Source organism: Cervus elaphus, chromosome 16 (assembly GCF_910594005.1).
Source record: "Cervus elaphus chromosome 16, mCerEla1.1, whole genome shotgun sequence".
Classification (NCBI taxonomy): domain Eukaryota; kingdom Metazoa; phylum Chordata; class Mammalia; order Artiodactyla; family Cervidae; genus Cervus; species Cervus elaphus.
This window is the reverse complement of record NC_057830.1, coordinates 16539936-16563848: the sequence shown is the minus strand read 5'-3', so window position 1 is coordinate 16563848 and position 23913 is coordinate 16539936. Positions and strand designations below refer to the sequence as shown.

The window sequence follows — 23913 nt, the reverse complement described above, 5'->3', positions numbered from 1 at the left end:
AACTTTTGTTATTTAGCACTATTCCTTGTCTTTTTTCTTCTCTGTTAATCTAAGTGACTTAAAAATATATGAGAAATAAATTGCCTTCTTGTTCCATTTCATGTTATGTTGCAGTCCTTCTTTTCTGATTTTTTTTTCTTTTTTTTTTGATATGTTTTCTTGAAGCGCTTTAAAGTTAAAAGTTTCTTAGATGCTACAATTTTAATTAAAGTTGAAATTATAATCTTTACAGAAGAAGGAACATGATGATTCCTTAATGAGTGTTGGTTGAGTGAGTCATCAAAGGAATTTTAAAAAGCTAACGTGTTATAGAGCAGGAATGGCTGTTTAGGGAGCCACTGGTCTGATTTGCTTACGTGTAAGTCTATGGAGCACAATAAACAATTCTTAGTTTGCCCTGTGGCTATTTAACACTTGAAATGAGAACTATTTTTGTTTGAAATATTAGTGTGTTATAGGTATACTTTAGAAATATCTGAAATGCTATAAAGAATTATTTATTAGAAATAGCAGTAATTACAGATTTTTAGACCATATGCCAAAATGTCACATAGCTGGATATAAAAACTCCAAGATTGGGACTTCCTTGGTGGTCCAGTGGTTAAGATTCAGTGCTTTCAGGGGAGTGGGCATGGGTTTGATCCCTAGTTAGGGAACTAAAGATCCTCCATGCCCCTGCAGGCATTCAAAAAAACAAATGTCAAGATTGCTCTTGTAGTAGTTTAGGCTTTTAACTCATGTTGAAGATAGTTTCTGTGTGGAGAATGAAAATGGGGTCATTTGTATTATTTTTCTTTTGTTGTATTTTTGTCTGAGTATTTTGAGCATACATTATTTTTATTTTATTTAAAAATATATTTTTAAAAATTGCTTAAATGTAACTCTTTTCTTTGCCTGGCACCTAACCTACTTCCTGGAAATTTTGTTCTACCTTTAAAGAGAGGCTTTCAAAATATTATATAAACATGTAAAGTTTTTATATCATACCTGTCATTTTCAAAAATCTTTTAACTATTCTTAGGTAATTTATTTCCTTCTTTAAAGCTCTTTAATTATCAGATGGTTCTTTGATTTGATATATTTTGTGTTTTGACTCCTGCTAATTATTTAACTGTTAATAAATGATTTAACTCAGGGCTACTTTTTATTATGCTGAGTTTTAGGTGAGGGGGTAACACGGTGAATGATTCCTGCCATTAAGGACTGTTATAATTTATTATAAAGAAAAGGTATAGAAGAGCTATGTTGAATATAGGAACCATCAGAATTTAGTCTGAACTGAAAATATTAAATAAAGTTCCCAAAGTCAATGTATATGGTAGTGTTTGAGTGAAATCGTGAAGAAAAGGAAGAATTCGTAAGTGGAGTTGAAGAAGAGAGGGTGTTTCAGGCCGAACAAATCATTGCATCTTATATTTGGTCTCTGAAGTAATGTTTTGGTGAACAAGTTTCATATTCCATGAATACTTTTGGGAGTCTGGATTTATGAACCGTGAATTAAGATTAACAACTTCTTTTAGAAAAGATAGAGTACCTCTTTTAAGCAGTATATTCCTCTTTGCTTCAAGATAAATATTCTGCTTTAAGCACAAAATTGTCTGCCAGAGAGTATTAGGAGTATGGGGGTGGGGGAGTGCTATGTCTTCCTATCAATACTACTGTTAAATTGTTGGACAGATGCTTAGAACAAATGAAGCTGCAGAAAATATTCTTAAACTAATATCACAGTTTAATTGGTTGAAACTTAAACTTACTCAACTGAGTTGAAGAACAAGCTTCATATTCTTTTAACTGAAAATGTGTTTTTCCTTAACATGAATGAATCTGTCTTGTTGAGAGCTATGACCTTTCTCTGTATAGGTTGAAGTTTATACACAAAGGGGCACAGGTGAAGATGTAAGTGGGGTTGAAATGCTGCTCCTTGCTCAGCTACCAAAGGCTCTTTTCTAATTCCAAAGACACTCTACCTAGAGAGGGCTTCCCTTGTGGCTCAGTTGGTAAAGAATCCACCTGCCTGTGGGAGACCTGGGTTCGATCCCTGGGTTGGGGAGATTCCCTGGAGAAGGGAAAGGCTGCCCACTCCAGTATTCTGGCCTGAAGAATTCCATGGACTGTAGTGTCCATGGGGTCACAAAGAGTTGGACACGACTGAGCGCCTTTGACTTTCTGTCTAGAGAAACCCCAAAGCAGAAGTGATTATCAAGTTTTTCAAGTTCAGTTGCTCAGTCCTGTCTGACTCTTTGTGACCCCATGGACTGCAGCACACCAGGCCAACCTGTCCATCACCAACTCCCGGAGTTTACTCAAACTCATGTCCGTTGAGTCGGTGATACCATCCAATGATCTCATCCTTTGTTGTCCTCTTCTCCTCCCACCTTCCATCTTTCCCAGCATCAGGATCTTTTCAAATGAGTCAGCTCTTTGCATCAGGTGGCCAAAGTATTGAAGTCTCAGCTTTAGCATCAGTCTTTCCAGTGAATATTCAGGACTGATTTCCTTTAGGATGGACTGGTTGGATCTCCTTGCTGTCCAAGGGACTCTCAAGAGTCTTCTCCAACACCACAGTTCAAAAGCATCAATTCTTTGGCACTCAGCTTTCTTTTTAGTCCAACTCTCACATCCATACATGACCACTGGAAAAACCATAGCCTTGACTAGACAGACCTTTGTTGGCAAAGTAATGTCTCTGCTTTTTAATATGCTGTCTAGGTTGGTCACAATTTTTCTTCCAAGGAGCAAGCATCTTTTAATTTTATGTCTGCAGTCACCATCTGCAGTGATTTCGGAGCCCAAAAAAATAAAGCCTCTCACTGTTTCCATTGTTTCCCCATCTATTTGCTATGAAGTGATGGGACCAGATGCCATGATCTTAGTTTTCTGAATGTTGAATTTTAAGCCAACTTTTTCACTCTCCTCTCTCACTTTCATCAAGAGGCTCTTTAGTTCTTCTTTGCTTTCTGCCATAAGGGTGATTATACACTTGCTTTATATTGTTGGTGCATTCAACACTTAGCTTCTAGAGTAGTACAGACAGAGATTAGGAACTTACTGCATATATAGAGTACTCAGAAGTACAAAATTTATATTCCTCTTTCATTATGACTTTTTGGCAGATTTTTTTATGTGCTTCATGTGATTTAAAAAATTCACTTCGGAACTTCCCTGGCAGTCCAGTGGTTAACACTCTGCTTTCCTTCAGGGAGCATGGATTTGATCCCTGGTTGGGGAACTAAGATGCCACATGCCTCATGGATCGGCAAAAAAAAAAAACTGACTTAATTCAGTCTATGGTCTTCTTGCAGTCAAATTCCATGTTTATTTGGATATTCCATTTGTTGTGTTTTATCAGATTGTTATTGCTGATATGCTAGATTTTTTTGTTCTGATTACAGTCATATTAAAATATTTAAATTTTAATTTCAGGTATATTGCATTTTTTTGCCCATGTGACCTAGTTTCCCAGGGATATTCATTCCTACCTGTTCAACTGTTGGCTGCGGGGATGAAGGAAGTGACCAGAACTTGGAAAATAGTAGGTGGAGTCACACATGCTAATAGCTATTACAAAAATGGCTGGATAGTCATGATAGCTATTGGATGGGCCCGAGGTAATATTAACAGCATGTGTTCATAAATATTCTGTTGTTGGTATACTACAAATGTTCTTTAGTTACATTAATGGGAACCACATACTTTAATAACAGAGACTTCTTTGAAAGGTGAAAACATTGTTTCTCTTGGTTGGTTAATTTAATTCAAAACTGGCACTCTTAACTAGTGCTAGTCATCAGCCATTATTTTATACCTGATTATCTTAAAATATAGAATATTTATTATTGGTTTGATTAATAGCTGTAACCAGAGAGATTCATAGTTAATTAAGGTGTAGCTGCCACCATAAGTAAAACAAGTTTACGTAAGAAATTATGTGGTGTATCTAATTAAAAAAACTTTGCTTTGTTTTTTCTGGCTTTTTTTCCCATCTTGAATAATCTGAAATAGTAAATGTGATTGATTATGGGTTCATGTTCACTCTATATTACCTACCTTTATTGTTCTTTTGTAAGTTGAAATTAAATTTTCAATCTGTTGTTACAGTTACTGCACCTAAAACTAAAATCAGAGAAGGAAATGATAAAGCAGAGGAGTTTATTTTTTCAGGTCAGAAACAAACCTCAAATTACATCTCTGTCTGAGACCCCAGTTTTAACCTTAATTATAGTGCAATAGACAGCTGCCATGAAAGAATTGCAGTTATCTCAGTACCATAAATGTACAAAGCAACTTTTTTCTTCCTCATAAAAATTATAGCTTGAAATTTTAAGTCAGGAGATAGGATTATGGCTATATTTCATATATTTTCTCAAGAATATTTGGTTAAGTATTCTTGTTTTGGTGGCTCAGATGGTAAAGTATCAGCCTGCAGTGCAGGAGACCTGGGTTGCATTCCTGGGTCGGAAAGATCTCCTGGAAAAGGGAATGGCTACCCACTCCAGTGTCCTTTCCAGTATTCATTGACAGAGGAAACTAGTGGGCTATAGTCCATGGGCTTGCAAAGAGTCTGCCATGACTGAACAACTAACACATTCCTATCATATCTTGGTCTTTTTAGGTGCAGGTGGTAGCATTATCACCAATTTTGAGCAGTTGTTAAAAGGATGTTGGAAACCAGAAGCAGAGGAATGGCTGAAGATGTCCTAGTGAGTTGGTATAGACTATACTGAGACGTGGTCTTTTATCTTTAGATTTTACCAAATTTATTTTTAAAGCATTTTTGGAACTCTAAATGTGAATGAAACAAACAAACATAAAGACAAATAAAATGATAATGGGACGAAAACTAGGAAACCTATTTTTTTTTTTTCCAGGACGTCTACTGTCTTAAATGTAGCTTTAAAAATAAATATTGATTACTTTTACTGTGGGTTCCTCCTCTTAGAAAATAAAACCAAACAAAAGCTCTTGGATTGTTGTAGAAGAGAGTGTATTTATGAACTGAGAACAGGAGCAGACTTCTCTGGAATCAGTGGCAGGCTGTTGGCATCAATGTAGCCATTAATGAAAAATGGCTACATCATCGCCCAGATTCCAAATTATTCATAATTCTGGTAGTAAAATGTCAAACTTATGTGAATAGTCAATACATTATCATAAAGCTCTGTTAGTTACTTTAAAAATGAGAGTTGAGTAACTACATACAAAAAATAAGAAAAAGAGGAAATAACCCATTCTGTGCTTGTACAATTCAAACTACCTTTGCACCCACTTAGGAGAATCTAATTGTTAGATTTCTCTAAAGGCACTGACCCAATCAAATAAGTCACAAATGTATTCCTGATGCAACTGAAAATGAAATAGAGAAATATAGTTACCATTTGCACAATTCAATAAGGAAAGACTTAGGCTTTAGTGGCCATAATAAGCAAGGTGAGGAAGACTTAATGTAAAATAAACTCATTAGAATGGATTAAAAATGAGGGTTGAGAAGTAGTATGAATGATGAGATATGTGTTTGAATGAACAAGTAGATTTCAGGATGTTTAACTTATAATGTATCCCTTAAAGCTTGAATGAGGTAGTTTAGAAATAGAACAAAGGAAGCTTTGATTGATAAATAAGTAAATAAGTTATAAATAAGGCATTAGTGAAAGGGGATATTTTTCTCATTTTGAGTATGTGCTCTGGAATTTCTTCCATGAAACATTTCTTAAGGCTGTAAAACTGAAATCAAGTTGTGATTCTCCTGTGTTTAAAACCTTGTAGTGTCTCGCCCAACTGGCCTCTGAGACCCTCCAAGATACATGTCTCCACCACACCCAATTTGCTTTGACTTCAGCTCTCACTGTTCTCTTTCTTGCTCACTGCACTGTAGCCTTGAACAAGCCAGGTGTTGTCTGTTTTAAAACTAACTTCTCTGTCTAGAATCTTTTTCCTTCGGTGGCTAGCTCCCTTACTGCTCAAAGTAGTTTTTCAGAGCTTAACTTCTCAATGAGGACTACCTTACTTAAAATTGAAACACTTCTGTCTCTTCCCCCCTACCCAGCATTTATCATATTTTATAATTTACTTATCCATTATGTTTGTTTTTCTCTCTCCTTGGCTTCCCCTCATGCTTCAAAGAATACCAGAGGTCAAGTACAGGATTTTCTCTCTTGATTGCTTTTATATCTGGAGCACCTACCACATAGTAGATAGTAAATGCTATGTGAATGATTGAATGATTAACAGTTTGTCAAGTGAAATCATGGGGTCCATTATATTTTGTGTATGTGTGGAGATATATCTATATATATGTGTGTGTGTAAACTTGGAAAATAGTTCTGTGTGTGTGTGAGAAAGTGGAAGTGTTAGCTGTTCAGTCATGTCCGACTCTTTTGCTACTCCCATGGACAGTAGCCTGCCAGGCTTCTCTGTCCATGGAATTTCCCAGGCAAGAGTACTGGAGTGGGTTGCCATTCCCTTCTCCAGGGGATCTTCCTAACCAGGGATCGAACCCATGTCTCCTGCATTGGCAGGCGGATTCTTTTACCACTGAGCCACCAAGGAAGGCCATGTGTGTATTTATGTATACAGTCCATGGGATCACGAAGAGTTGGACATGACTGAGCAACTGAGCACACGCACACAAATATGACACAGGGGATCCATGCCATTAGTCAAGATGATCCTTCACAGACCTTTCCTGGATAATCTCATCTTTATTCCTGGCTTCTGCTGTGAGAGCTGAATGGATCCATGAATTACACACCTAATCTCTTAACACTAGCAAAAGTTGCCCAGCCACACCCTTAACTTTCTCTCCACAGCTAGCTTTTCCTAAGAATAACTCTCCTAATTTTGTCATTTTTTACAGTCTGGATAGGCTGATAATTTCCCAAATCATCAAGTCTTGGTTTCTTTGTTTAGCAGTTATTTCCTCAATTCAAAGCTTTCCTCTCACACGTCATTGTAAGAAACAAGAAGAAACCAACTCAGACCATCAGCAGTTTGCTTCCAAATCTCAACTAAATATCCAGGTTCACTGCTTACAGATTATGCTTTCCACAAAACTGTAGCACATATAACTAAATACCTTTCTTTCAGTTTCCAGTATCATGTTCCTCATTTTCTTCTGAGACCTCACCAGCACCTCTTATGTTCATATTTCTACCAACATTCTGTTTATTCCAACATACATATTCTCTAAGACCATAAAGGCTTTCTTCACTATGCAAAAGTATTTGGTAAAAAATATATGAAGTATATGAATACATATATGTGTTGTTTAGTCTCTGAGTCGTATCCGACTCTTTGTGACTCCATGGATTGTAACCTGCCAGGCTCTTCTGTCCATGGGATTTCTGCAGCAAGATTACTGGAGTGGGTTGCCATTTCCTACTTCAGGGGATCTTCCTGACACAGGGATTGAACCAATGTCTCTTGTGTCTCCTGCAATGGAAGGCAGATTCTTTACCAACTCAACCACCTGAGAAGCCCATGTGTCACACATAGGAAGCCCAAAAGACTTTTGAAGATGTAATATCAACAGAATCACTGTCAGGTTGGACTGAAAAGGACAGAGATAAGATGAAATAAAAGAAGTCAGACTCTCAAAATTCTATGGGTAGTAATAGGCTGATAAAACTTCTTAGCTGTAGACATATGCTACCATTCAGGGAAAAGATGGGAATTGTGGTCTTAGAAACCGAGGCTGGACCCATAGGCTGGAGTCACAGGTGAATAAGCCAGTCATGAGTGCAGAGATTAGAGCTGCAAACTCGGAGGATGGACCCCCTTAAGCCATGGAGAGTTAGTCCTGGGTCTTGAAATCTAATGGAATTTGATCTGCTGAATTTTGAAATTGCATAGGTCTGTGATCACTTTCTTCTTTACATTTCCTCCCTTTTGGAATGGCAGTGTCTATAGCTGTTATCCTTTGCCTGTACCACTGTTGTATTTTGGAAGCAGATAGCTATTTACTAGATTCACAGGAAATTAATAAGCATAAGAATTTTCTGAATGCATTCTGATCTTCCTAATCAATCTCACTGACTGTCTTCTAAATCCCAACGCTGCTTCAACCACCTGCTCCAATTTATTGTTTACACAATCCTTGCTCCTCCGATTCATTGCTTGTGAATTTATGCTCTAAGAGAACACAGTCCAAAATACTGTGTGTGTGTGTGCTGAGATGCCCTTGATGAGGCACTCTGTTACAGAAACGGAACTATTAGAAACAGAGCAGCAAAACGACGTTAAGACGGTGGCTTAGTGGGATTAACCAAGTTTTAAATCTCATTCTGTTAAAAAGTCAGTTTGGTGTACATTTTATGATATAATTTATGATATAATGTACATAATTATAAAATAATTGATATATATTAAGGAGTGTCTTAAACACTTTTACCACTAGAGACGCACAGTCAAAAAGCTTGTGAACCACTGTCCTAAAACAGGAATGCTGCCCAGTTATTGGTAAGCGAAATCCAAATCCTGTTACCCAGCCTAATTCTGTTTTTAACTCAATCCTTAGTTTGTAATAATTAAAGAAAGAACTTATTTTTCACAAAGTTACTTATAAGGACTTTTACATTTGTCATCTTTTGCACTATGGCTTTCTGAGAGTTTATTATTTATCTTTTTCTAGTTGTAAGCATAAACAGCTAGAAAATGATGTTACTGAGATATACTTTAAGTGTGTGGCAAATATATGACATGAAAATAGTACTTCTTATTTGTAGATTAATATCTTATTATAGACTTTAAATTTAAGATATTGGCTAATGCTGATGTTTTGTACTGGAGTTAGCTAAGTGATGTGCTGGCGCTGTTTTCTGAGTGATTGTGCGCAGCACCCTGGCGTGGACTGTGGGAGTGCAGTTGGCCGTCTGTAGCCAAGGTTTCCACCTTTGTATATTAACCAGCTGTGGACTAAAAATGTTTTTAAAAAATTCCAGAAAGTTTCTGAAGGCAAACTGAATTTTTCATATGCTGAGAGCTGTTTACATAGTATTTATATTGTATTTACAACTGTTTACATGGCATTTACATTATATTGGTATTATAAATATTCTAGAGATTATTTACAGTTTGTGGGAGGATGTGCATAGATTATATGCAACTATATCAGTTTATATAAGGGACTTGCGCATCAGTGAGTTTTGGTATTTGTGGGGGGTCCTGGATCAAATTGCCTGCGAATAATACCACAAGGTATTTACACCATGGAAAATGAGGAACTGCTACAAATCAAGACTTTCTTTTCCGTTCCCCATCCCACCCAAGGAGCTTGGTTAGCACTGTAAGATTTTTCAGGATTAATATGCTTTTCTCAAATCATGCTTTAGAACGTGGGACTTTCAAATCCTTTTGAAACGGTGTTATGTGGTCAATTCAGAAATATTTCATACAGAAAAGCTCTGTCTTTATCAGAAAGTCACAGTATGTATGAACATTCTAAAATCTGATACTATATGCTGAGAAGAAAGGTGTTTAACTTTATATAACTCAGAATTTCCAAAAGTTTATAGAATTCATTTTTGTGTTACATCTATTAATAACTCATCTAATTAATATTTTGAGAATACTCTGAGAAATATAGAGATAAGTCATGTTTATTACTTATTGAGTTAAAATGTGTTTTATTTTCAGCACTGCCAAGGTAACCCTGCTGGGATCAGTTATCTTCACATTCCAGCAAACCAAGCATTTGGCAATATCAAGGCATAATCTTATGTTCTTCTTTACTGTGTTTCTTGTGGCCACGAAGGTAGGTGTTCAAAGTAGCAATAAATCAGTATTATAGATTCTGTGTAACCAGAATTCTGCATAAGGCAAGTAACAGAAATAATTATTTTGTATGATAGTCTAAAAATATCAGTTTTGGGGAGTTTATTCAACACGTCCATGACTTACTGAAACATAGCTCTTCTATGATTCCTCATTTGATTTATGCTGAGGCTATCATGAAGGATTTGCAGATAGCCTTTTAATACATCTGCCTGCAATGCAGGAGACCGGGGTTTGATCACTGGGTCAGAAAGACCCCCTGGGGAAGGGAATGGCAACCCACTCCAGTATTCTTGCCTTAAGAATTCCATGGGTAGTGGAGCCTGGCAGGCTACAGTCCATGGGGTCGCAAGGAGTCAGACATGACTGACTAACCGTTTGACTTTGTAAGACATTGGAAGCCAGAGAGTAGCGTAAATAGCCAAGGCTAATCAGAGACTGCGAAGTGTTGTGTCATTTGTAAAATGAGGTACTTGGCGTAGATGTTCTCTGAAGTTCTTTTAAACTTTTAATATTTTTATATTAGTACATATTTGTGGTAAATCTCTTTAATTACTATTGCCTGACTGGATGTTTTATCCCTTCTTAAAGATAGGAAATAGTATGATATCATAGGTTTTAGAGACAGGCAGTCTTAAATTAAAATCCTAGCTTTGTTGTCTAATCACTGAATAGGCAAGTTACTTAATATCTCTGAATCCTGATTTCCTCATCTTCACTGTACCGATTGTTGACAAGATTGGAGATGACATGTGTTATTCTATGACTCTGTCTGACACATATTATGAATTTTACTTGCAGCTTTATGATGAGACTAATTCTGATTATTCTTCTTAAAATTATTATATATTGTTCACTGGTATATAGTTGATTTTTAAAGTATTATTTAAGCCTAGAGAAATCTTATAGATAACTCTGTGTCAGCCTAGATATTTTTGGCTAAAAGCAAACCTATGAGATGCTTAGAAGGAAAACAGAATATGTTATATAAATTTATATCTTAGAAAGAACTAAATCACTGTAGAGATCATTTATTTTTTTTCCCAGTATTCTCTGCGGTAGAGGTGATCTGTGGTGGTTGTACTTCGGATGTCTAAGGCAAAATCTCTTCATATGTGCCTTCTTCTTCCAGTCATTAAATTTTGAGCTATTTTTTTTTGGTAATAGCTTAACTGAAGTATATTTTACACACTCTACAATTCATCCATGTAAAGTGTTCAGTTCAGTGGTTTTTAGCACAGAGATGTGCTGCTGTTACCACAATTGATATTAGAACATTTTTGTCACCCCAAAATAAACCTCATACCCATTAGCATTCCCTTCATGTTTTTCCTCATTCCGCTCAACTGTAGGCAACCAGTGATCTGCTTTATATCTATAAATTTATCTGTTCTAATATTTCATGTAAGTGACGTCTTAAGCATTGGACCACTGGGGAAGTCCTCCCCAAAAAAATCTTGTTAGAAAATGATTTCTCTTAGAACTGCATTTGGGACAGTATATGTGGTTATTATATAACTGTATGTTATTGTTTGATATTTGTTGAGACTTCATTTTTATTCTGTTACTGATGAGATTTTGTAATTATTATTTGTATGTGTGAAACGTAAATATATTCTTTATTTTGAAGGCATAGGGAGTCTACTTTTATCTACATATATACTTGTTCGTTATGTTTCAGATGTATGGTTACATTTTCCCTGTCTCATCTATTAATTTTCTTCCTTTCAGAGAGAAGTATGTTTAATTTATCCTTTCTTCTCCTCTTGTTTTTTTTTTCCTTCTCTTCTTTCCCTCCCTCCTGTCTTTTTATCCTCCTTTCCTTTCTTCCATAGCTCAAGCAAGCTGAACATTCTTTGAATGTTCTGTCCTCGTGGGGGAGGGGGGTTCCCAGTTTCTTTCAAGGAGGACTTAGTTCTACTTTTCCCACTTTCAAAAGTCCTTTGTGATTGTTAAAACTCAAGTCTCAGAGGAAAGAAACTTGTGCCAACTGAGACTCTTGGTATGGGGGAGGCACATGGGCTTTGGAATTAGACAGATATATGTTAAAATCTAGGCTTCACAATTTTGAGTAAGTCATTTGTTTCTCAGACTAGAATTATACATAACCCAGGGGATATATTTTGATATTATGTACAGTCATATTATAAATATGATACATTATGTATCATTGATTAAGCTTAATGTTAGTTTATTTTAAATGCTTTAAAGTTGAATAGGAATATATTATGGAATAGAATCCAAAATTCATGTACATTTTTAAGATAAAAAATGACATATTTGGCTTGTTTTTGGTTATTTTTTTGGCTATTGGGATATTTGTATATTGGGATATATTTGGCTATTGGGATATTTGTATATTGGGATATATTTGGCTATTGGAATTCCCTGATAGCTCAATTGGTAAAGAATCCTCCTGCACTGCAGGAGACCCAGATTGGATTCCTGGATCAGGAAGATCTGCTGGAGAAGGGATAGGCTACCCACTTCAGTATTCTTGGGCTTTCATTGTGGCTCAGCTGGTGAAGAATCTGCCTGCAATGCAGGAGACCTGAGTTTGATCCCTGGGTTGGGAAGATCCTCTGGAGAAGGGAAAGGCTACCTACTCCAGTATTCTGGCCTGGAGAATTCCATGGACTGTATATCTGTGGGGTTGCAAAGAGTTGGACACAACTGAGCGACTTTCACTTCACTTGGTTATTTTGGCCAAGTTTACTTTCTCCCACCAGAGACAACTTGAGAAAAGTTTCAGAAGCATGAAATAGCTTTTGGTTCCTCAGTGTAAGACATTATGTGAAATAGTGTAATAGTGAAATAAAGCAAAAGGAGACTGGAGTGGTCAAGAATGATTAAAACTGAAAAGAGGCTGTTGAATTTTGAAATTAAGAGGTATTTGGTAACCTTGGTAAACGTAGTTTCAGTGGACTGTTAGAGAATAGAAAAATATTTTTAATAGACTAGGTGAATAAGAGGAAGTAAAGACAAAGAGTGTAAACTACTTTAAAGGGATTTAGAGTCGAAACAAAAACAACTTGGGAGAGCAGTTTGGCAATATCTGACAAAGTTGAAGATTTATGTATCTTGTAAATTAGTAATTCCATTTCTAGTTATAACCTATATGAATCTTGCAAGGTATACAGTACAGAGCCCAGCTTTATCAGGATCTCTTAAAAATGTTTTAGCAAAGAATAATTTACAAGAAACTTAGGAATGAGGTCCTTTAAAAATAAAAAAAAAATCAACTTTACTGTAGTATAAGTTGGATAATAAAATACACTCATTCTAGAGTTTCAGTAAACTTGTATACCTTTGTAACCACCACCACGACCAAGATATGGAATGTTTCCATTACTTGAATAAGTTGCTTGTGCTCTACTCAAGTAAATCCCAACCACCACCCATGATGAAATCATACAGTATGCATCTTTGGTGTCTGGCTTCTTTAGCTCAGCAGAAGGTTTTTGAGATTTACCCATGTTGTTGCATATTCTTTTTTATTGCTAAGTAGCATTATATTCCACAATTTGTTTATCTAAGGAGAGTAAAAAAAGTTGGCTTAAAACTCAGTGTTCAGAAAACTAAGATCATGGCATCTGGTCCCATCACTTCATGGCAAATAGATGGGGAAACAATGGAAACAGTGACAGACTTTATTTTTTTGGGCTCCAGAATCACTGCAGATGGTGACTGCAGCCATGAAATTAGAAGACACTTGCTCCTTGGAAGAAAAGTTATGACCAACCTAGATAGCATATTAAAAAGCGGAGAAGTTACTTTGCCAACAAAGGTGCGTGTAGTCAAAACTATGGTTTTTCCAGTAGTCATGTATGGATGTGAGAGTTGGACTGTAAAGAAAGCTGAGCGCCGAAGAATTGATGCTTTTGAACTGTGGTGTTGGAGAAGACTCTTGAGAGTCCCTTGGACTGCAAAGAGATCCAGCCAGTCCATCCTAAAGGAGATCAGTCCTGAATATTCATTGGAAGGACTGGTGCTGAAGCTGAAACTACTGGCCACCTGATGCAAAGAACTGACTCATTTGAAAAGATCCTGATGCTGGAAAGATGGTAGGTGGGAGGAGAAGGGGATGACAGGGTGAGATGGTTGGCTGGCATCATCGACTCAATGGACCTGAGTTTGAATAAACTCCAGGAGTTGGTGATGGACAGGGAGGCCTGGCATGCTGCAATCCATGGGGTCACAAAGAGTCAGACATGACTGAGCGGCTGAACTGAACTGAATTACCTGTTAATGGATTTTGGATTATTTCCAGCTTTTAATTATTTGACTAAGGTTGTTATGAATAAAGCTGCTATGAACATGTTTACTTTGTGTGGAGATATATTTTCCTTTCTCTTGGATAAATAGTAGAATTATTGGGTCATATGGAAAGCTTATATTTAACTTTTTAAAAAATTTATCTTTAATTGAGGTAACGGTTTATAACACACAAGTTTCATGTGTACATTGTAATTCTACTAGTGTAAAGACTACAGCTGTATGCTTACCATCAAAAGTTTACTTTAGGGAATTCCCTGGTGGTTCAGTGGTTAGGACTCGGTGCTTCCACTGCCTGGGGCCTGAGTTCAATCCCTGGTGGGGGAACTAAGAGCTCACCGGCTGTGCAGTATAGCCAAAAGTTTTTTTTTTAAATTAAATATATTTTCCATCTGTCACCATACAGTTGATCTCCTTTACTCGTTTTTCCCTCCAGCTTTGTCAGCTTTGCCTATCTTTTCAAAGAAACAGCTCTTGGTTTGATCTTCTCTATTTTCTTTTGAGTGTCTGTTTTGTTTCCATTCTGATCCTTACTATTTCCTTCTTTCTACTTCATGTTCTTCTTTTTCAAGTTTCTTTTGGTATAAGGTTAGATTGTATATTTGAGATTTTTCTTGTTCCTTGAAGTAGGCCTTTAGTGCTATAAACTCCATTCTTAGTACCACTTTTGTATCATGCCATAGATTTTGGTGTATTACATATTTATTTTCATTTATCTTCAGGTAGTTTTTGATTTTTCCTTTGATTTCTTCATTGATCCATAGTTGTTAAGTAACATGTTGTTTAGTTTCCACATATTTGTGACTCTTTCCATTTTCTTCTGGTAGTTGATTTCTAGTTTTATACCATTATGATTGAAAAAGATTCTTGATCTGATTTCAGCCTTCTTAAATTTACTGAGACTTGTGTCCCAACATATGGTCTATCCTTGAGAAAATTCTGTGTGCAGTTGAGAAGAATATGTATTCTGCTGTGTTTGGATGGACTGCTCTATGCAAATCTGTCAAATCTGTCTGATTTAATGTTTCATTTAAGGCTGCTGTTTTCTTATTGACTATCTGTCTAGATGATCTATCCAGTGATGTAAGTGGTGTATTAGAGTCCCCTACTATTATTGTGTTGCTATCAATTTCTCCCTTTAGGTCTGTTAATTGCTTTATATATTTTGGTCTTCCTATGTTAGGTGCATATATAATATTAATAACTTAATGTCTTCTTGATGCATTGTCATCTTTATCATTAAATACTGTCCATCTTTGTCTCTTGTTAAATTTTTTGACTTGAAGTCTGTTTTGTCTGATATGAGTATGGCTATACTTGTTTTTCTTTTGGCTGCTGTTTCTGAAGGATCATCTTTCATCCCTTCAGTTGAAGCCTACATTTGTCTTTGGAGTTGAGGTAAGTCTTCTGGAGCACATATGGTTGGGTCTTGTTTAATTCATCCAGCTACTCTGTGTTTTGATTGGTAAATTCAATTCATTTATGTTTAGGGTGATTGTGGCTCGGGGAGGACTTAGTACTGCTGTTTTATCTTTTGTTTTTTGATTGCTCTGTATCTCCATTGTTTATTCTCCTTGTGTTTCTGTCTCCCATTTTGTTTGGTGGTTTTCTATGATGTTCTTCTCAGCTTCTTCTTTTTCTCTGTTTCATGTCTTACTCTAGATTTATGTTTTGTGGTTAACATGAAATCATAGATAATACCACGTCATAGATAAAATCATCCTTTTTCCATGGATAGCATTTTATCTTCATTTACTTATGTAAGTTCTATTCTTTTTTCTTCTCCTTTTGTGTTTTTGTTATCTCAGATTTCCATTTTATGTTGTGAATTTGTTACCATATTGAAATAGCTGTAGTTATTTTTCTTTTCCCTCTGCCCTTTAACCTTAATGCTATAATTAAATTTAAAAAAAAGTATTTTGGTGTTGAGTTGCAATTTTCTGATTCTGTTTGTTACCGTATTTGTTAAATTTCTTGTGAGGCAGCCCTAGTGTTAAACTCCCCAAGTTTTTGTCTGGCAACAAACAAAACCAAATGATAACTTTACTGGATAGAGTATTCTTGGCTGACAGTTTTTAATGTTTCAGTATTTTGAGAATGTCGTTTTACTTCCTCCTGGCCTATAGAATTTCTGCTGGGAAATCTACTGATAGCCTAATGAGGGTTCCCTTGCAGGTTACTATTCTTTCTTAAGAATTCTTTCTTTGACTGACTTTTGACAATTTTAATATAATATGTCTTTAAAAAGCTCTTTTTGCATTGAGGTAGTTGGGTATTTTTTCATGGATTTAAATATCTAGTTCTTTCCCCAACTTTTGGAAGTTCTCAGTTATTGATTTTTTTTGTTACAGATAAGCTGTTCCCTTCTTCCTCTCTTTTCTTTCTGGGTTACCAATTACCCTAATGTTGCCTTTCCTAAAAGAGTCAGATCTCTCTCATAGAATTTTCCTATTTTTAAAATATCTTGAGTCTCTTTCCTCTTCTACTTCTATCATTTCTAGATTTTTATCTTCAGGCTCACTAATTCTCTCTTCCACGTGGTTTGCTCTATTTCCAGTGCTTTCTAATGCATTCTTCTGTCTCGTTTAGTGTGTTCTTCAGCTCCAGAATTTTTGTTTGGTTCTGTTAATAGAGTGGATTATACTGATTTATTTTTTTTAAATGTTGTATAAACCTTTCATTTCTGTCATAAACCCCACTTTGTCATGATGTACTTTTTTGTGCATTGTCAGATTCAATCTGTTAATATTTTTCAAGTATATTTTTTTCCACTGTGTTCGTGAAATGTATTTTGTTTGTAATCTGTCTGGTTGTGTATCATCATAAGACTAAACTTATTAAATAGGTTGAGAAATGTTCAGTTCTTTACTCTCTGAAAGAGTTTATGTAGATTTGGCATTATTTTAGGCATTTGATACAGGACAGTTCACATTATCTATTTTATTTGTGTTCATTTTGGTAAGTTGTACTTTTCACTCATTTCTTTTTTTTTTGTAGCCATTCCCTTCTTCATGGGAATCTTCCCCTCCCAGGGGTCAAACCTGGGTCTCCTGCACTGCAGGCAGATTCTTTACCATCTGAGACACCAGGGAAGCCCATATTCAATTTAAAATCGGTTGCTTGGATAATATGTAAATTATATTTTTTCTCGGTTTCATTGAAACTAGTTACATAAAAAAGGTGTGTGTGTGTGTGTCCGGAGGTGCACACGTGCGTGCATATGATGGATGTCTAAATAAAAAGGTTAGTCTAGGTTGATAAGGTCTCTTGATATATATAATAACCACAATTTTATTATCACATTTGCAGCAAAGCATAATTCCTTGGCATTATTGAATACTCAGTGTCCAAATTTTCCCTATTTCTCCAGAGAACATGGATACTTATATTCAGTTTAAATTTTATTTTCTTGATAACATGTAAATCATATTTTCTCTCAGTTTAGTTAAACCTAGTTGCATACAAAAGCTTGCTTTAGATGTGTGTGTTTAGATGCGTTTGTGTGTGTGTGTGTGTATGATGGACATCTAAATAAAGAGGTTGATATAGGTTGAAATGGTATGAAGTGGGAAGAGCAGTGCATTCTGAGAGAAAGTGTGTTAGTCACTCAATAGTATCCGACTCTTTGTGACCCCATGGACTGGAGCCCACCAGGCTTCTCTCTCCATGGAATTCTCCAGGCAAGAATATTGGAGTGTGTTGCCATTTCCTTCTCCACACTCATTTCTTAAGTGCCATTTAAACTTTTGATTTTGTTAACGTGAAATTGTTAATAGTAGTTAATAGTAGTTCTTTGTTATCCTTTTTGTGTCTGTAGTGATGTATCCAGTTTCATTTCTGGTACTGATCATTTGTATCTTTTTCTCTCGTTTCAGATTGGTCTAACTAGAGGTTTATTAGTTTCATCAGTTTGAAAAATTTGGCCTTTGCTTTCATGTTTTCTGTTTTTTAAAATTTTATTGAAGTATAATCGACTTACAGTGTTTTCATTTTTCAGATGTACAACAGGGTTATTTTTATATATATATATATATTCATATATTATTCTTTTTCCGATTCTTTTCCCTTTTAGGTTATTCAGTTCAGTTCAGTTCAGTTCAGTCACTCAGTCGTGTCTGACTCTTTGCGACCCCATGAATAACAGCACACCAGGCCTCCCTGTCCATCACCAACTGCTGGAGTCTACCCAAACCCATGTCCATTGAGTTGGTGATGCCATCCAACCATCCCATCTTCTGTCGTCCCCTTCTCCTCCTGCCCTCAATCTTTCCCAGATAAGGGTCTTTTCAAATGCATTAGCTCTTCGCATCAGGTGGCCAAAGTATTGGGAGTTTCAGCTTCAACATCAGTCCTTCCAATGAACACCGAGGACTGATCTCCTTTGGGATGGACTGGTTGGATCTCCATGCAGTCCAAGGGACTCTCAAGAGTCTTCTCCAACACCACAGTTCAGAAGCATCAATTCTTCGGCGCTCAGCTTTCTTCACAGTCCAACACTCACATCTGTACATGACCACTGGAAAAACCATAGCCTTGACTAGACAGACCTTTGTTGACACAGTAATGTCTCTGCTTTTTAATATGCTATCTAGGTTGGTCATAACTTTCCTTCCAAGGAGTGTCTTTTAATTTCATGGCTGCAGTCACCATCTGCAGTGATTTTGGAGCCCCCAAAAATAACGTCTGTCACTGTTTCTACTGTTTCCCCATCTATTTGCCATGAAGTGATGGGACCAGTTAGTTCTAAAAGGTCTTGTAGGTCTTCATAGAACCATTCAACTTCAGCTTCTTCAGCATTACTGGTTGGGGCATAGACTTGGATTACCGTGATATTGAATGGTTTGCCTTGGAAACGAACAGAGATCATTCTGTCACTTTGGGGATTGCATCCAAGTACTGCATTTCGGACACTTTTGTTGACCATGATGGCTAGTCCATTTCTTCTAAGGGATTCCTGCCCACAGTAGTAGATATAATGGTCATCTGAGTTAAATGCACCCATTCCTGTCCATTTTAGTTCGCTGATTCCTAAAATGTCGACATTCACTCTTGCCATCTCCTGTAACACGACATTGTAAATCAACTATACTTCAGTTTAAAAAAAGAAAAAAATTCCCTCTGTTTCACATATGTTTTATCATGAAAAAATATTTCATAGCAAGATTTTAACCTTAAAAATATCTCTTGTAGAACTCTGAAAAGTCAGCAGTTCATAAACACTCAAACATTAAAAAACAATTAAGGGATAAAGGATTAAAAACCTAATAGAAAAATTAAAGGAAATTTATCAGTAGCCAGTTCACATAGAAAAGATATGAAGGTGTCCCCTAAACATATGAAAACATTTGAGGCTCACTTATTTGGGAATATATTAATGAAAATAACACTCAAATACCATTTCTTGTTTATTAGATTGGCAAAAATTAAAGTCCGACTTCAGTTCAGTCTAGTCACTTAGTCGTGTCCAACTCTTTGTGACCCCATGGACTGCAGCACGCCAGGCCTCCCTGTCCATCACCAAGTCTCGGAGCTTGCTCTAACTCTTGTCCATTGAATCGGTGATGCCATCCAATGATCTTATCCTCTGTCGTCCCCTTCTCCTCCTGCCTTCAATCTTTCTTAGCATCAGGGTCTTTGCTAATGAGTCAGTTCTTCACAGCAGGTAGCCAAAGTACTGGAGTTTCAGCTTCAGCATCAGTCCTTCCAATGAACATTCAGGACTGATTTCCTTTAGGATGGACTGATTGGATCTCCTTGCAGTCCAAGGGACTCTCGAGAGTGTTTTCCAACACCACAGTTCAAAAGCATCAATTCTTCGGCACTCAGCTTTCTTTATAGTCCAACTCTCACATCCATACATTCCTACTGGAAAACCCATAGCTTTGACTAGACGGACCTTTGTTGGCAAAGTAATGGCTCTGCTTTTTAATGTGCTGTCTAGGTTGGTTATAACTTTTCTTCCAAAGAGCAAGCGTCTTTTAATTTCATGGCAGTGATTTTACCAGGATGCAGTCACCATCTGCAGTGATTTTGGAGCCCAAAAGAATGAAGTCTGTCACTGTTTCCGTTGTTTCCCTGTCTATTTGCCATGAAGTGATGGGACCAAATGCCATGATCTTAGTTTTCTGAATGTTGAGCTTTACGTCAACTTTTTCACTCTCCTCTCTCACTTTCATCAAGAGGCTCTTTAGTTCTTCTTTGCTTTCTGCCATAAGGGTGGTATCATCTCTATGTATCCTATTTACAAGGAGAACTAGGCACTTTTTCGTTTTCAATCTTTTCTGGATATTCTGGCATGTTTGTTTATTTTCAGTTTTTTCCTAGCTTTTTTGGTATATTGATATGAACTTTTACTGGTAGTTTCCCTAATTCCGTAATAGAATTTGTTGGTATTTTACTAAGGTTGTATTTGCTTTATAAATTATCTTAGGGAGGCAGTTACATTACATAGGGACAAAAGGTAGAGACAGGAGAAAGGACAGAGTCATGAACTTTTCTGATATTTAGATAAGGAAGATCTAGAGTGAGAAACTGGAAAGAAGCTGCTGAAAACCAGGAGATGGTATTTAAAGGGATGGTCAGTTATGCTGAATGCTTTTGAGAGGTGTCTTCAGGTCAGTCAGAGCCCCTGGAGAAGGAAATGGCAACCCACTCCAGTATTCTTGCCTGGAGAATTCCATGACAGAGGAGACTGGTGGGCTACAGTCCATGGGGTCACAAAGAATCAGACTTGGCTGTGTGACTAACAATTACTTACTATTCACATAGTATAGTATTGTCGAATACAAGAATGAGGGACAATGGTATTAAGCTCTTTGGGGGATACAAGTGGACACATAAACTTTGAACAAGACACAGACTCTTTGTTCAAGATGTTATTGTCTAAGAAGAAATACAAAGCACTGTGCTTTTAAACTTCATGAGAATAGGGACCAAGTTTGTTTTATTCATCACTGTGTCCCTAGTGTTGTGTCTGGTGCCTGAAGTAGATTTTTAATATATATTTGGTGACTGACTGATAAATGACCAAAATGTTCTTTCATAGGTCTCTCTGTGTTTAATTATCTCATACTTATTTATCTAAGGCTATACTACCAGATGAACAGTTTACTTGCCCAGCTTACTGAAGAGATTTATAAAAATGAGGATCTGAAGATTTGACAGTCATTCAGGTTAATAATTATTAATGTCTGAGTGAATGACATCACCAATTAAGAAGTATAGAGTGACCAGAAAACCTGGTTGAGTGTGCTATATTCTAGAAGCTTCATTAGAGGATGTTGGAGAAGGTTTAATGCAATAGACACCTTGCAGTTATACTGCAAAGGATATTTGAATTTGGGCAGATGGAGACAGGAAGAAGTATGTTCTGGGTGGAGAGAAAGGTTAATTTCGCAAATTTTGCTTATACAGATACATTATAATAGTCCTTGAATTATTCATGTGATGTAGAAGTTGTGTTTATTCGTTGTATTCTATTCTCATTGCTATGCACTATAGAGGATATCAAAGTATATGAGTTCTGTTTGTGCCTTTGAGGAACTTATATTTTAGATCACATTTTTTCCGGGCATATTTTGAAATGATCAATATGAGATATAAAGAATGTGGAAGAGCTTCAAACAATTTCTTTAGTGGAATTAATTTATGTTTTAGGATATGTTTAAATATCAGTATCTTTAAAGTTTTTAGATTCTTTGGTTTCCTTCCCTTTTTAAATTAGAGACTGTGAAGTCAAATGCTATTTAATTTAGGTAATATGCTTTTTCTTTTAATAAGTTGCTGAATAGGGAGAGTTTTATGTTTTATTTGTAGAAGAATAAGGGTTCATTTCATTTGTCACCATTATATTTGTGTCCCCTTGCTGAATCAAGCCCTCAGAAGAGGCTGAATTCACAGAATTCTGTCCATGAACCTCGTAAGTCTATCTCAGCAGTAATTTCTATGTCAACAGTATTCCTCAGCTGAGTGATGAGTCTACTGGGAGTGGAAATTCTATTAAAACTTGACTTTGAAAAATACTTAACTATAGTTCACATTCTCAAGAATTACTTTAGCTCCTGACACTCTTCTTTTCTGGATTTTATAAAAATACATTGCTGTTTTCCAGACAGTGGACCCTTGTTTGATCTGAAATCTTTTGTATTTTGTTGACAGTCCTTGAAGTCAAGCTATGACCAGAATAATTACGGTAGTACATCTCATTGTAACTGTTTATTCTAAAGAATAATTTTATCTAAAGAAATTCTTCTTGGGTCTTAACCAGTAATTACATAAATTCAGATGTTAACATTGTATTTGGACTCTTCTCATTTTATATTCTCTCTAGGTGATCACATTCATATTTATGCCTTTACCTTTTACTTATATCATAATGACTTCCAAATCCATGTCTTAACATTTCTGGGAAAGTGTATGTTACTGCACTTACTCCATTGCTGTTGTATAATTACTGATTTACTTACCTGTCTGACTAGTCTGTAAGATCTTTGAAGTCAGGGATTACACTCAACATTCTTTTGGCAGCCAAGTTTAATGCACAAATCCTGTTAGTTTAGGCTTTGTTGGTGCTATTGTAGTTCAGATTTGCCTTTCTAGAATGTGATCCTTTTGGGAGTCTCAGTTTAAGCCTGAGTTGTACCGCTGGGCAGCTCCATCTTGCCTGACTTTGAACTCCAACCTGTCTTCCCAGCATCAAGGAGCAGGGTGCTCAGCTCTTTGGCCTCTCAGCTGTTGTTCTCTCCTGAAAAGAAAATGCCAAGATAAATGTGAAGCTCATTTTGTTCAACTTCCTTGCTTTTAGGGATCACAATCCCACCAGGTTATACCTGTATTGGTTGTACTCCAGTGCCTTTTAACTGTTGCTTTATGTATTTGTGTCTTTTATATTGATTCTGTTGGGATACTAGTCTGATAAGCTATTTAGTCATGGTTGGCCTGTAGTTTATGTACATGCAGTAAAAGTATTCATTTATTATTTGTTTATTTTTATTGAGGTCAAAGTGGCATAGCTAACTCAGCTATTTAAAATTTTACAATTCAGTGGTGTTTAGTACATTCACAATGCTATGTATGTGTGCATTTTTAAATATCAATGATAGTACGTTAGAGCTTTTGTTCTTTGTAGCATTTTCATCTAACAATATACAAGAATTTTTCCATATGACTTTATTATTTATTACTTTTAACAATTACACTGTTTATTTTACTTATACATTCTTCTTGTAATGGACACCTGCTTTGTCTCCAGCTCCCCACTACCTAAACTATATTGCAGATACTAGGAATTTACTCTTGATTACATTGTCCTTAAGAAAGCTGATTATATAGGTACCTCTTGTGAATATTTAATTCCAAAAAATACCTAGTTTGATTCATTATCTGCGATCTGCTGGAGGAATTGACTCTTGGAAATTCATAGACTTTTTGGAACCTTTCTGAATCGTAAAGTTCTGCCAGATTCATTTTGGTTCCATGATGATTTCTTGAGCAAATCTAAATATCTCTGAACATTGTATATTTTGCCAGATAATAGGTTGGTACCTCTCTCCATTCTACCTCTCACTATCTCAATTTATATATGGAAAATTTTGGATGGCTAAAGACTGAGTATATTCCTCCCTACTGGCACTATTCTATACTTTACTGGAAGACTGTGACTTTAGATAGTGGCAGACTGCAGTATATTTAGCGATTGAAGTCAAAATCTCAGTGTTCCACGCCAGTCAGAATGGCTGCTATCCAAAAGTCTACAAGCAATAAATGCTGGAGAGGGTGTGGAGAAAAGGGAACCCTCTTACACTGTTGGTGGGAATGCACACTAGTACAGCCACTGTGGAGAACAGTGTGGAGATTCCTTAAAAAACTGGA

At 36.3% G+C, this 23913-nt stretch overlaps 1 protein-coding gene across 2 annotated transcripts in view; it reads left to right on the top strand.

Moving 5' to 3' along the window:
• Positions 1 to 23913, top strand: part of TMEM38B (transmembrane protein 38B) — a 61595-nt gene that overhangs the window by 30301 nt on the left and 7381 nt on the right. The window contains exons 3-6 of one of the 2 annotated variants that reach the window (XM_043927227.1): positions 3424 to 3608; positions 4099 to 4161; positions 4613 to 4700; positions 9631 to 9748. In XM_043927227.1, the coding sequence (XP_043783162.1) occupies positions 3424 to 3608; positions 4099 to 4161; positions 4613 to 4700; positions 9631 to 9748 (454 nt within the window). The remainder of the gene's footprint in view (positions 1 to 3423; positions 3609 to 4098; positions 4162 to 4612; positions 4701 to 9630; positions 9749 to 23913) is intronic. The other variant, XM_043927228.1, reaches the window with a different exon arrangement.